Source organism: Kogia breviceps, chromosome 9 (genome assembly GCF_026419965.1).
Source record: "Kogia breviceps isolate mKogBre1 chromosome 9, mKogBre1 haplotype 1, whole genome shotgun sequence".
In the NCBI taxonomy this organism is placed as follows: Eukaryota; Metazoa; Chordata; class Mammalia; order Artiodactyla; family Physeteridae; genus Kogia; species Kogia breviceps.
In genome coordinates, this window is record NC_081318.1 from 5,219,603 (window position 1) to 5,234,375 (window position 14,773).

At 39.9% G+C, this 14,773-nt stretch overlaps 1 protein-coding gene across 17 annotated transcripts in view; it reads left to right on the forward strand.

The window, feature by feature from the left end:
- Nucleotides 1–14,773, forward strand: part of KMT2C (lysine methyltransferase 2C) — a 289,703-nt gene that overhangs the window by 67,595 nt on the left and 207,335 nt on the right. For all 17 annotated transcript variants that reach the window (XR_010842029.1, XM_059074147.2, XM_067041769.1 and 14 more), the window contains exon 2: nucleotides 12,641–12,729. Coding sequence is in view for 16 of the 17 variants with exons in the window: in XM_059074147.2 (XP_058930130.1) it covers nucleotides 12,641–12,729 (89 nt within the window). In the remaining variant the exon portion in view is untranslated. The remainder of the gene's footprint in view (nucleotides 1–12,640; nucleotides 12,730–14,773) is intronic.

Genomic DNA, 14,773 nt, shown 5'->3' on the forward strand with positions numbered 1-14,773 from the left:
CTGCTCCTGGGGCTTCCATGGGTGTACACGTTTACTTGGACCTCTGCCTCACCTTTCTTCTTTTGCGCTTCAGCCTGCGCATTCACTTCTTCTGCACTTCGCTCTCATGGCGCGGAGGTTTCTCAGAAGATGGCGCTCTAGACCTATTAAATTTGAGTAAACTTGAAGATCCGTTATCTTCCCTGAGCTTCATTTTATTCATCTGTAAAGTAGAGATGGTGATAAGACAGTGGCTCTTACATACTAAATGCTCAGTAAAGGTTAGTTGTATGATTCCCGATTGTAACAGTAACAAAAAGAATGATGGTGACTTGAGGCTCTTAGCAGTTGTAAATGGTGAGAAGTTTGCAAGTTTGGAATACAGGTCTCTCCTGCTATCCGAAAGTAGTGTTCTTATGAAACCTTTCATAAGCCGAGATGGCATAAAGCGAAGAAGCAGTTACCCCTTTTTTTTGGAAAAGTGAGAATCCTCTTTGGATTTCTTTTGGTTGGTGAAAACAGGTAGTAATGTAGGTCTCTTGTGAAAGTGAAGTGCCATAAAGCGAGCTTTTGAAAAGTGGGGGATGCCTGTATATCTTGAAGGTAGAGCTGACGGGATTTGCTGACATGATGTATGGGGAAGGAGAGAGAGGGATCTAAAGTTACGGAGCTGGGTTCCTCAGGTGAGTGATACCACTGTCCACGGAGGTGGGAAACATTGGAAAAAGCAAGTGTCAGAGGGAAGGGTGTGGAGTCACATTTGGTTTTTGATGTATTAACTTTAGAGATGCTGTTGAGTAGACAGTTAAATATGAGTTGTAATTCAGTAGAGAGGTAGGAAATAGAGGAATTTGGGAGTTAACAGCATATACATAAAGAGACTGGGTGAGATTACCCAGGGAATGAGCCTTTGTGTGTAGAGAAGAGATTTAATAACAGAGCCCTGGACACTCTACCATTTAGGGCTCAGTAAAGAGGAACCAGCAAAGGAAGTAAGAAGCAGCAGCCAGTGTGGTAGAAGAATCAGGAGACTGTTATGTCCAAGAAACTAAGGAGAAAATGATCACTTGTCTCATGGACATATGACAGATTGAGAATTGGCAAGTTGTAGGTGCTTGGTAGAGTAACTAGATAACTTATTGATCAAACCAAGACACCCCCCTCCCCTTTTCCGGCTGCACCGCGCAGCACGTGGAACTTCCCTGACCAGGGATCGAACCCATGCCTCCTGTAGTGGAAGCGCAGAGTCTTAGCCACTGGACCGCCAGGGAAGTCCAAACCAAGACGTGTTGAATGTGACAGGAGCACAATCATTATGTGAGAATGACAGGCCTAAACTCGCACAGTCCAGGCAAACCCAGTTGTATGTCACCCTGTTCTTTAGTGACCCTCATCCCAGCCCCTTCAGTGGGATGTGGGGGAGGACATTCAGATGGAGAGGCATGGAGCTGAAGTGGAGAATGGGATACTTCACTCAGAGCTGCGCTCAGAGCTTTTTCAAGGAGTATTGTTCTAAGGTTGGTGCGGAGAAGTGGAGCAGTAGCTGGGAGAGGATGTGGAGTCCAGAGAGGGTTTTCTTTTTTTTCTTTTTTTTTAAAGTTGTTGTTGCAGTAAACTGTATGCTGATGGGACTGATTTTCAGAGTAGGAAGGGTTGATAATTCAGGAGAAGAAGGGAATAATGCAACGTTCATGAACAGGAAAGAAAATGTGATCTGGAACACAGGTAGAGGGATTGATGTCAGCTAGGAGCATACATAGTATGTTTAATAGGAGGGAAGGTAGAATATAAGGGAAAACATTCAGGAAAATCAGAGGGTTTGGTAGGAGGATATGGAAACTCTTCTGACTACCTCTATTTTGCCATTGAAATAACAAGCAAGTTCTATCAACTGAAGAGTGTAAAATGGAGAGTCTTATTTTTTGTTGTTGTTTTTTTACTTTTGGCTGCGTTGGGTCTTTGTTGCTGCGTATGGGCTTTCTCTAGTTGTGGTGAGCAGAGGCTACTCCGTGTTGGGGTGCACGGGCTTCTCATTGTGGTGGCTTCTCTGGTTGCAGAGCATGGGCTCTAGGTGGGGCTCCAGTAGTTGCAGCATGTGGGCTCAGTAGTTGTGGCTCGTGGGCTCTAGAGCGCAGGCTCAGTAGTTGTGGTGCACGGGCTTAGTTGCTCCGTGGCATGTGGGATCTTCCTGGACCAGGGATCGAAACCGTGTCCCCTGCATTGGCAGATGGATTCCTAACCACTGTGCCACCAGGGAAGTCCCTTAAATGTTCGAAGACAGAAAAAGTATGAAATAACTGTCTAAGGTAATGGGAGAGTAAACTGACCCAAGTGGAGATTGCTGGGCAGCAGTGAGGGGCTGCTTGAGGTGTGAAGTTAGAAATACAAAGTGAAGTCAGTAGCCTGGCTGTATCTTTTTCCCTCAGCTTGAATTCACAGACCAGAGTAGGTGGAGGGTTAGATTTAATAAGGATTGAGGTTTTTCCCAGATAAATATAATGGAATGAAATAAAAAGAAGTGTTGAGGCTCTTTGTAACAGAGTGATTATAACTGTGAACCATGGGATCCAAGCTGGGAAGAGAGGTAATAAAGATATGGGGATGAGGAGAGGGTCCCAGTGTCAGTAGCTAACAGTGAGTGCCTATCAGGGAACTGGCATTGTAAGTGCTTTACATTCAGTCCTCAAAGTAATTCTGTGAGGTAGTGCTTTTGTACCACTTTACAGATGAGGAAATTGAGGCACTGAGTTTAAACAGCGTATATATGGTTGTGCAGCTGGTAATTAGCCTTTTGATACAGGCAGTATGGCTCTGCAATCCATGCTTGTAACCACTGTATTACAGCTGCCTTTTAGCTGAACCGCGAGAAACTGCTAGAGGAGATGAATTGGCAGATCCTGTAAGGTTGAAGATTATTGGAGTGAGGTCCTAGGGGGTGTAAAGCTCTTGTGGACACAGGTATACAAATACCTGTTCAAGTCCCTGCTTTCAACTTCTTGTGTTTTCGAGAGTGTGTGGGTCAACATGTCTTGGTCCAGTGGAGTGAAATCCTGAGACGCTTAGAGGAGAGAGATGGTCTTGAGCTTGTAAGAATTTTTCCTTTGCCAATTTTGATGTGTGAGGGGCTGAGTAATGGAGTTCTGACTAAAGTTATGTTTGGTAGCGAATACAGGCACTGGCCCAAGATAGCTAGCTAGCTCCCCTACCCCCAACAAATTTTTCTTTAAAGTTGAAGTTTAGGAGGAACCAGTAGTTTTACAGACCTCAGTTCATGGGTCTTCTCCCCATGGATCTGTTGCCCTCACTACAGTTTAGCTGTTACCAACTGACTGACTTTGGGTAACTTATTTATTAACCTTTCTTAATTTCAGTTTGGTTATCTGTAAAAAGGGAAGAGTAATGTCTACTTCAACAGGAGGATTCAGTGAGAATAATGTACTTTAAGATTTTTGTTTGTTTGTTTGTTTTGTTTGGTCATTTGTTTTTGCTTCATGTATTTTGAAGTTCTGTTGTTAGGTATACATACACATTTCAAATTAGAATTATGTGTTGTTGGGAATCAGTATTATCAATATGTAATATCCTTCTTTATCCCTGGTCATTTTTTTCCCGAAGTTTGCTTTGTATGATATTAGCATATCCACTCCAGCTTAATTTTGATTAGTGTTGCATGGTATGTGTTTCCTTAAATATGTCCTTTTATTGATTTCAGTTTCAAGTAGGCAGCATATAGTTGGGGCATTTTCTTTTTTAATTGATTCTGACACAATCTCTGTATTTGATTGGAGTGTTTTAGGCCACTTATGTTTAATGTAATTATTAATTTGTTTTGATTTAGGCCCATCATTTGTTATTTATTTCTAGTGAGCCTTTAATTTTGGTTTTGTAATTTTTTATTTCTAAGATTTCTTCTTTATGTCTTTTCTTTATTTGCTCATACTTTCTATTTTAAGTTTTAAGAGTGTTCAGTATCGCTCATTTGAACATTTTATAATAGCTGCCTCAAAGTGCTCATCAGATAATTCCAACCTCTGTCATTTTATCATTAGCCTTTTTTGTTCATTGTACTTTTTTGTGTGATTTGATATTTTTGTAGTTCTTTATGTATCAAGTAATTTGGATTGTTTCTTGAACATTTGAGATATTATAAGACTGTGTGTTTTAAAAACATGGAGAATGGTGGTAATTTTGATTTAACAGGCACTTGGCCTGGGTAGGTCCAAGCTACAGGTTTCAACCAGCCTTTTGTGGGTTTGTAGTAAGGTCAGTTTAGTTTTCAAAGCCTTTTGCAGGACTGTTTCTATTTGTACTGTGTGTGCAGTACCAAGTAATCAGTCTGGGACCTGGCCAGAGGTCTGTTAGCTCAGTTCTGAAAGGCTTTCTTATACTAATTAGGATCAGGTCCACCCATGGGCAGGTTGTTGGTCAGGTCAGGTGAGCTCTCTCATTTTCTGCACCTCAGCAGTCACTCCTGGGTTTCAGACTTATTTGAGTTCAGACCAAGAGATACTATAGAGGTAGTACTTTGAATTTTGGTGTCTGTTCCTGAACAACCTGCTGTTGTATGTCTTTAAGGAAACTCAAATAGCTGTTTCATGAATTATTTACATGTTTTATAGTTACACTCAGTGAGAGAAAAAGTTTGGCACATATTCCTTCATCTGATTTAGAGCTGGAGCCCCTTGATAATCTTTTGTTTGGGACTTTTATGTGTGTTTTTATTTTTTTAATTTTTTTAATTTTTTTTTTTTGCGGTATGCGGGCCTCTCACTGTTGTGGCCTCTCCCGTTGCGGAGCACAGGCTCCGGACGCGCAGGCCCAGCGGCCATGGCTCATGGGGCTTAGTTGCTCCGCGGCATGTGGGATCCTCCCGGACCAGGGCACGAACCCGTGTCTCCTGCATCGGCAGGCGGATTCTCAACCACTGCGCCACCAGGAAAGCCCTTATGTGTGTTTTTAAATCGAAAAATAGGTTGTAATTTTATTTTCTTTCATTACCCTTGTTTTGATTTGGTATGTATGACAATTCTAATATCTGTAAAAAATGGGTAGTAGAGTGTTCCTCTTTTATTCTATGGAACAGGTCTCTGTTTATGATGGATATTGGTTTTATATAGTGTCTTTGATTTTGTTGTCAGTGGAATGCCAGCCTCAGAATCAATTAGAAAGTGTTTCCTTCTCCATTATTTACAGAAGGTAGTGCAGGATTAGTATTATTTCTTAAAAGTTTGATAGAATTAATCAGTAAAGCCATTTGGGATTGGATTTTCTTTGTGTGAAGGTTTATACTTACAAATTCGATTTTTAAAATAGATAACTGGGTTATTCAAATTTTCTGTTTCTATTCTTAAGTCATTTTTTGTAATTTGTGCCTTCCCAGGATTTTGGTCCATTTCATCTATGTTGCTGATTCATTGACATAAAATTATTTATAATATGTCATTGTCCTTTTAATGTGTGTAGTCTCTCTAGTGATGACCCCTGTTTCAGATTTTCTATTGGTAGTTTGTGAGGGTTTTTTTGTTTGTTTTTCTTTACTTGATCATTTTTGCTCGAGAGTCATCTATTTTATTCTTTCAAAGAAATATCTTTTGGTTTCATTGATTTTAAAAAAATTGTTGAGCTTTTATATCATCGATTTCTGCTCTTTATTATTTCTTCCCTTCTATTTTTTACAGGCTTGATTTGATTTTCATTTTTTAATTTCTTAAAGTAGAGGCCTGTATTACTGTTAGAGTTGAGCTGTTATTTTCTGATTTGACTTTTTTTGTTTTTTACTGTTTATTTTTATTGAGGTGAAGTTGCTGTACTATATTACAGAAGTTTCAGGTGTAGAAAACAGTGATTCACAATTGTTCTACAATTTTTAAAGGTTGTATTATTCAGTTTATAGTTATTATAAAATATTGGCTATATTCCCTGTGTTGTACTGTATATCCTTGTAGCTTATTTTATATATAGTTGGTACCTCTTAATTCCTTGGTATAGGAATCTTACATCTTGACCCTGATATAACTATCTTGCCCTTGATATAACTATTTAAGTAAGTTTCCCTCATTCACTGCTTACCTGAATCTTGAAAATTTTGAAATGCTGTGTTTTCATTTTCATTTAGCTCAAGCTATTTTTTAATTTCCTTGTCATCTCTTTCTTGACTAGTGGCTTATTTAGAATTGTGTTGTTTACTGAATATTTGAGGATATTGCATACATCTTTTTTGTTTGTTTTACAGTTTAATTCTGTTATGACCAGAGAACATGTTCTATTTGATTTCAGTCTTTTAAAATTTGTTGAACTTTGTTTTAAGACCTACAATATGGCTTATTCTCTGGATTGTGTGCTTGGAAAGAGTAGGTATTCTGTTGTCATTAGGTAGGGTGTTCTATAACTGTCAATTAGGTCCATGTGGTTGGTAGTAGTCTTAAGTCTTCTGTCTTAAGTCTTCTGTCTCTTTATGGACTTTTGTGTCTGCCTATATCAGTTATTGAGCAGAGTGTTGTAATATCCAGATATAATTGTGCGTTTAAATATTTCTCCTTGCAATTATGTATTTTGAAACTTTGCTATTGAGTGCATACATATTTAGGACTGTTATTTCCTTGATGAAATTTCTTGTTTTCTTAATTTAATCTGATAAAATTTGCCTTTGAACTGTTGTGTTAAGACCATTTATGCTTAACATAATTATTTATGTGGATGGGTTTAAATCTACTTGCACTTTGTTTTGTATTTGTTCATTCTCTCCCATTTTATCCTTTGTTTCCTTTTATTTCCTGTCTTTTTTGGGTTAATTGAATATTTTTTTAGGATTCTGTTTTATCTCCATTTGACTAATAAGCTGTGTGTGTGTGTGTGTGTGTGTGTGTGTGTGTTTACAAAGGAGTAGCTCTAGGATTTACGTTACACGTTTTTAACTCATCAGAGTCTACCTTCAATTAATATCACTTCAGATGTAGTAAAAAGCCTGTACATCAGTGTACTTTTACCCTCCAATGTTTTGAACTATTGTTGCCATATATTTAAATTTTATATATATTATGAAATCCACAATAAATTATTTTTGCTTTGAACAGTGAGTTAACTTTTAAAGAGTTTTAAAAATAAGTCTTTTATATTTATTCACATAGTTACCATTTCCATCACTCTTTATTCCTTTCCATAGATGAATTTTGATCCAAATTTTTATTGAGTATTATTTTCCTTTTTTTCTGAAGAATTTCCTTAACATATCTTCTAATGAAGGTTTTTTGGTGAAGAATTTGTTTGAAAAAAGTTTTAGATTACTATTATTTATCTGTCTATCTATCTACCTATCTATCTGTCTATGGCTGTGTTGGGTCTTTGTTCCTGCACGCGGGCTTTCTTTAGTTGTGATGAGCTGGGGCTACTCTTTGTTGTGGTGCACAGGCTTCTCATTGCAAATGGCTTCTCTTTGTTGCGGAGCATGGGCTCTAGGGCGCGTGGGCTTCAGTAGTTGCAGCATGTGGGCTCAGTAGTTGTGGCTTGTGGGCTCTAGAGCACAGGCTCAGTAGTTGTGGCGCACGGGCTTAGTTGCTCCGTGGCACGTGGAATCTTCCCGGACCAGGGCTCAAACCCGTGTCCCCTGCATTGGCAGGCGGATTCTTAACCACTGTGCCACAAGGGAAGTCCCTACTATTGTTTTTGAAGGATACCTTTTGCTGCATGTTTTATTCAAGGTTTATGTGGGTTTTTTTGTTTGTTTTTTTTCTTTAATTTTTTTCCATGCACTTCTTTTTTTGTGGTACGTGGGCCTCTCACTGTTGTGGCCTCTCCCGTTGTGGAGCACAGGCTCCAGACACACAGGCTCAGCAGCCATGGCTCATGGGCCCAGCCACTCTGCGGCATGTGGGATCTTCCCGGACCGGGGCACGAACCCATGTCCCCTGCATCAGCAGGCAGATTCTCAACCACTGCGCCACCAGGGAAGCCCTTTCCATGCACTTTTAAATATGTTGTTTCACTGTCTTCTGGCTTACATAGTTTCAGATGAAAAGGTTGCAGTTATTCTTATTTTTGTTACCCTGTAAACAGTATGTCTTTTGGGGGGGGGGTTGCTTTTAAGTTTTTTTTTTTTATTACTGTTAGTCAGCAAATTGACTGTTAAGTGCCTTACTGATGTGTATGTGTGTATCTGTTAGGGATTTTGTTGTGTTTCTTGTGTCTGTCAGTTTTATTTTGTTTGTTTTTTAATTTGCAAGATTTTGTAGCTCTTATTTCACTAAATATTTTTTCTGTTCCCTTCCCTCCACCTCCAGCCTAACACCTATTAGACTGGTTGTTATCATCCCACAGGGCACTGCATGCAGCTGTGTTTGTCTTTTTTGACTTTGTCCTTTATTTTGGGAAGGTTGGGGTTTTTTTTGTTTCTTTGTTTTTTGTTTGTTTGCTTTTTGCTGTGTCTTTAAGGTCAATCTTTTCTTTTGCAATTTCTAATTAAATGTTAATCTTTCAAATTTTTTTTGATGTTACTTCTATTAGTTACACTTTCTTAACATTTTAAATTATCTTCCATTTCTCTTCTCCTTTCATGTTTTCCATATTCAGTAAGATATGAGGCATACTGATAATAGCTGGTTTAATATCCATGCTTATCCCTCTATTGTCTCTTGTTTTGTTTCTATTGCTTGATTTTTCTTCTGGTTATGACTCATATTTTTCTGCTTTTTTTGTATAACTTATAAATTTTTATAATGCCACATATTTTGATTTTTGTTGTTTGTTATTATTTATTTGTGTTTGGCCGCGTTGGGTGTCTGTTGCTGTGTTTAGGCTTTCTCTAGTTGCGGCGAGCGGGGGCTACTCTTCCTTAGGGTGTGCGTGCTTCTCATTGCGGTGGCTTCTCTTGTTGCGGAGCACGGGCTCTAGGCATGTGGCCTTCAGTAGTCATGGTATGCGGGCTCAGTAGTTGTGTTGCAGAGGCTTAGTTTCTCTGTGGCATCATCCTGGACCAGGGATCGAACCCATGTCCCCTTCATTGGGAGGCAGATTCTTAACCTCTGTGCCACCACCAGGGAAGTCCTTTTTGTTGTTGTTGAGAGGTAGATTTTGTTATATAATACTTTGACAAGTGTTAAACTTTTTTTTTTTTTTTTGGCTACCAGTTGAATTAGTTGTGGGTCATTTCGATTCTGTTGATATTTTGTCAGCTGTTTTAGGGATGGTCTAGAATAGCATTTGTTCTCGGCTTCGTTTAGCCCTGTTACTAAAGCTGTGTTCCGAATACATTATATATAGTCATTGAGGTATTGGCACTCTGTCTAAAGGGAACATGTTTGATTCCTGGCTCTCTGTGAGCTCTGGGACTTGTTCGTATTGCAGCTCTTCTGTAATGGCTCTTTGCTTGGAAGCTGTTCCTGTTCAGCCTTGTGAGGTTTTATACCACAACTGTACAGTTTGCTGTTCAGATAAAAACTCAAGAGTACCCTTATGCAGATTTCTGGAGCTTTTTCTCTGCACAGCTCCCTCCTATTGCATACTCTGTTCTACAAATTCTAGCCTCCTTTAGCACCCTTAACTGTTGATTGAGCATATGAAAGCAATATGGAAATATAAAATACATTTATTTTATTTTTGACTGCATCGGTTCTTAGTTGTGGTACGTGGGATCTTCATTGCGGCATATGTGTAATCATTTGCTGAGGCAGTGCTCCTTGCTGTGGTGTGCAGGCTTCTCTAGTTGTGGTGTGTGGGCTCTCTAGTTGTGGCCTGCGTGCTCAGTAGCTGTGGTGCACGGGCTTAGTTGCCCTGAGGCTTGTGGGATCTTAGTTGCCCAACCAGGGATCAAAACTGTGTCCCCTCCATTGGGAGGCAGATTCTTGACCACTGAACCACCAGGGAAGTCCCTCTAAAGTTTTTTATTTTTAACTTAAACATAACTACTACTACTTAAACATAACTATTTGCCTTAATAAATTCTAAAAATAATTATTCTCTCCCTTTTTCTATGAACAAATAAAATCAACCTTAGCCCCGATCACCTTTTCCCATCAAGTTTTTGTCATCTCTTATTTGTTCTGCCTACTTTCCCCCTTCCCCTCATGAATGATGCTGTTTTGGCTGCTTGACTTGGTGTATTATATTGGCAAATTTCTAATATTAAATTATACTTGCATTCTCATTATATTTATTGGTATGTTTTTCATCCATAGGTTTTGGATATGTTAGGATTTTGGTTCATTTATTTCCTGTTAATTTTTTTCTGTGGGATAAGAATGACTTAAAAAATTTTTTTTAATTGTTTTTTTGAAAGATTCTTTTATATATATATTTATTTTTATTAATTATTATTATTATTATTTTTTGCGGTACGCAGGCCCCTCACCGTTGTGGCCTCTCCCATTGCGGAGCACAGGCTCCGGACGCGCAGCCTCAGTGGCCGTGGCTCACGGGCCCAGCCGCTCCGTGGCATGTGGGATCTTCCCAGACCAGGGCACGAACCCGTGTCCCCTGCATTGGCAGGTGGACTCTCAACCACTGCGTCACCAGGGAAGCCCTTTTTTTTTCTTTTTTAAAATAATAGCTCTGGGGAGTAATTGAGGCTTGTACTAGATTAATTCTTTTTTTTTTTTTTTTATTTAAAGATGTTTGGGGTAGGAGTTTATTAATTAATTTATTTATTTTTGTTGTGTTGGGTCTTCGTTTCTGTGCGAGGGCTTTCTCTAGTTGTGGCAAGCGGGGGCCACTCTTCATCATGGTGCGCAGGCCTCTCACTATCGTGGCCTCTCTTATTGCGGAGCACAGGCTCCAGACGCGCAGCCTCAGTAGTTGTGGCTTACGGGCCTAGTTGCTCCGCGGCATGTTGTATCTTCCCAGACCAGGGCTCGAACCCGTGTCCCCTGCGCTGGCAGGCAGATTCTCAACCACTGCGCCACCAGGGAAGCCCCGAGGATGACTTTTTGACAGTGTGTAGTATTGCACTTATAAAACTATTTGGACTTTGATTGCTTTAACTTAAAAAAAAATTTGTATTTCCTTTATTGGTTTTGACGGATTAATATCCTTTTAAAAATAAGATTTAGGGCTTCCCTGGTGGCTCAGTGATTAAGAATCCACCTGCCAGACTTCCCTGGTGGCGCAGTGGTTGAGAGTCTGCCTGCCAATGCAGGGGACATGGTTTGTGCCGCGGTCCGGGAGGATCCCACTTGCCCCGGAGCGGCTAGGCCTGTGAGCCATGGCCGCTGAGACTGCACGTCTGGAGCCTGTGCTCCGCAGTGGGAGAGGCTGCAACAGTGAGAGGCCCGCGTATTGCAAAAAAAAAAAAATCCACCTGCCAATGCAGGTGACATGGGTTTAAGCCCTGGTCCGGGAAGATCCCCCATGCCGCGGAGCAACAAAGCCCGTGCACCACAACTGCTAAGCCTGTGCTCTAGAGCCCACGAACCACCACTACTGAAACCCATGCGACTAGAGCCTGTGTTTCACAAGAGAAGCCACCGCAGTGAGAAGCCCACGCATCACAATGAAGAGTAGCCTCTGCTCACCACAACTAGAGAAAGGCTGCGCTCAGCAACGAAGACCCAGTGCAGCCAAAAATAAATAAATACATAAAATTAAAAGAAAAAAGATTTAAATAGGTTTCCTGTTGTTTAAAACAGGATTTTTTGCTTTACCTTTTCATATTATTTTTCTCTATTCCTTATTATTTTCAACTCTTTAAGTATTTTTCAAATAAATACTGTGTTCGTTTGTACTTTTTAAGTAATGAAATAATTTAAAGCTTTGAAATTATCTGAATACTGCTTTGTCAGTTTCTAAGTTTTTTTTGTTTTATTTGTAATGTCTTTTTCTTTCTTATTTTATGTGTTTAAAAACTTTTTTTGACTCATTTCTATCCTTTATGAGACCTCAAAAACTTTAAAGGTTATTTTAAAAATTGCATTGGGCAAGAGAATTGTACTTTACCATGATTCTTTTTTTAAAAAACATCTTTATTGAAGTATAATTGCTTGTGTTAGTTCCTGCTGTATAACAAAGTGAATCAGCTATATGTATACATATCTTCCCATATCCCCTCCCACCCTATCCCACCCCTATAGGTGGTCACAAAGCACCGAACTGATCTTACCATGATTCTTATGTTTATTTTACTTTACTGAAGTGTTTATAAAGTAAAATTCATCACACTTGTAAGGCAAGTGTGATTAGATCATTCTTAATAGTTAGATTTTTTTTTTTTTGGGGGGGGGGTTGCAGGAGTGTGCCTGAGTTTTTCCTTAAGGGGTAGGTGTCTTAAAAATGCAGGCGTCTGGACATCACTCCTCAATTTCATTAGATCTAGAGGTGTAACCTGGTGTGTGAACTTTGAAACCACGAGATAGTTAAAAACCACTATTGTAGACAGAGGGAGTGATCTCAACGTCTGGTAAAAGAGGGGAAAGCCTAGCCTGGAGAATACTTACAGAAGTGAGTTATGATGACACAAACATATTAATATGGGCCTGTCCCCACATTTAGGTATAAGGAAGGGCTGAATATGTGGGAAAAATGACTGTAAAGTGTGATATTTACTATTTGATATGGTGAAGTGAAGGAAAAATTGCCTAAATTATTTTGTGTACCTTCAACTTGTGCTTTATTTTGAGTATAATTCTAAGCTTTAATGTATAACATTTAATTATGTGTTTATTTTCTTTGTCCATAGGCCTCGAAGTAGAGGAAAAAATACAGTGGAAGATGAGGACAGCATGGATGGGCTGGAGACAACAGAAACAGAAAATACTGTGGAAACAGGTTTCAAAACTTAATTAAAAAATTTAAGAATTTACAGAATAATTTGTACAGTTAGCAGTCGTCTATACACCGAGTTCTAAAACTTCCATGTGCTAGAGTAGTTTAATAAGTAATGACAAAGTGAAAAAACTGAGTTTTCTCCCTTTTTTTTCCCCTAAAGCTCTGATTTAGTAGAAATCGTTTAATCTCTGTAGAGAAATATTTTATTAAAGCAAAATTAAAACTGGAATAAACAGTAATTCCAGGCCATTCGTATGATATCTCATGGGAGATTCCTGGCTTATGAACCATGTAGGGTTTGTTTATTGTGTTAGTATATATGTGAGGAAAAAATATGTTCCATTAGCAAATAATACTGTGAAATGTTGGGTGAGACCAGAGCAAATGCTTCCTATTCTACTGGACTTTTAGGTGCCTTAAATAAGCTAATGTGTGTTTTGCATCTGCAAAAGGAAAATAGAATAGGTTGCCCAAAGTAGTTTCCAAAATTCACACCAAATTAGTGGTTTAAGGAGCTGTCAGCGGGACTAGGTTTCATATTGTGTTCACAGGATATCTATGTGAGATGGTCTGTCATTGTCAGTATTTTTACAATTGTTGTTTAGACATAGTCGATAGGCTTTTTCTCTGATGTTGAATGTCACCACCTTGATGCTTACAGAATGTCATACAGTTTTTAGAGAAAATTAGAAATTGCTGTATCTTTTATAATACAATTTTCCATGAAATACTTTTGGTTGTCAAATGTGTTGCTGTTATATCCTTGTAATTCTTGGAAAAGCCTTCACAAGTTCTGCAGTTCTCATTCCTTTTTCCCAGAGTCTAGTTAAGTAGAGTGACAGGAGAGAAGGTTGGAAGTTCAGAATTCTACATTTTACCCTTTGGTGTACATTCATTACCACATTATTTATTTATTTTTATAAATTTGTTTATTTTATTCATGTTTTTTTTTGGCTGCGTTGGGTCTTCGTTCGTTGCTGTGCGTGGGCTTTCTCTAGTTGCAGCGAGCAGGGGCTACTGTTCATTGCGGTGCGCAGGCTTCTCATCTCATCGCGGTGGCTTCTCTTGTTGCCGAGCCCGGGCTCTAGGTGTGCGGGCTTCAGTAGTTGTGGCATGCAGTCTTGAGTAGTTGTGGGTCGTGGACTCTATAGAGCACAGGCTTAGTCGTTGGGGCACACGGACTTTGTTGCTCTGCCGCATGTGGGATCTTCCTGGACCAGGACTCGAACTTGGGTCCTCTGCACTGGCAGGCAGATTCTTAACCATTGTGCCACCAGGGAAGCCCCTCATTACCACATTACTTTAAACTTGAATTTATATAAGTTCTCCACTAGTTTTTTTTTTTTTTTTTTTTTTTTTTTTTTTGCGGTACGCAGGCTTCTCACTGTTGTGGCCTCTCCCGTAATGGAGCGCAGGCTCCGGACGCGCAGGCTCAGCGGCCATGGCTCACGGGCCCAGCTGCTCCGCAGCATGTGGGATCCTCCCGGACTGGGACACAAACCCACGTCCCCTGCATCGGCAGGCGGACTCTCAACCACTGAGCCACCAGGGAAGCCCTCCACTAGTTATTTTTCATAGATTTTCCCCTTAAATTTTTTCTGTACTTTGTACTGTTTCTTGTGTAAAGATTTTTGTAACTTTAAGTGACATTTCCGGTGTAATGATTACTTGCAAGTCTCTTTAAGCCAGTGCTCTAAGACTGTCCACAAGTCCCGTTTGGTTGCACTTACCAGAAGTCTCCCTGAGTACTCTCTCTTATTCTCTGAATATTTGCACGTCCCTTTCCATTTGCCTCTCCTTCTCCCATTGTCAATTTTTTTTGGTGGTACGCAGGCCTCTCACTGCTGTGGCCTCTCCTGCCGCGGAGCACAGGCTCCGGACGTGCAGGCCCAGCAGCCACGGCTCTGCGGCATGTGGGATCCTCCTGGACGGGGGCATGAACCCATCAACCCGTCTGCCCCCACATTGGCAGGTGGACCCTCAACCACTGCACCACCAGGGAAGCCCTCCCATTGTCAATTTTAATAATCTATTCAATACCCAG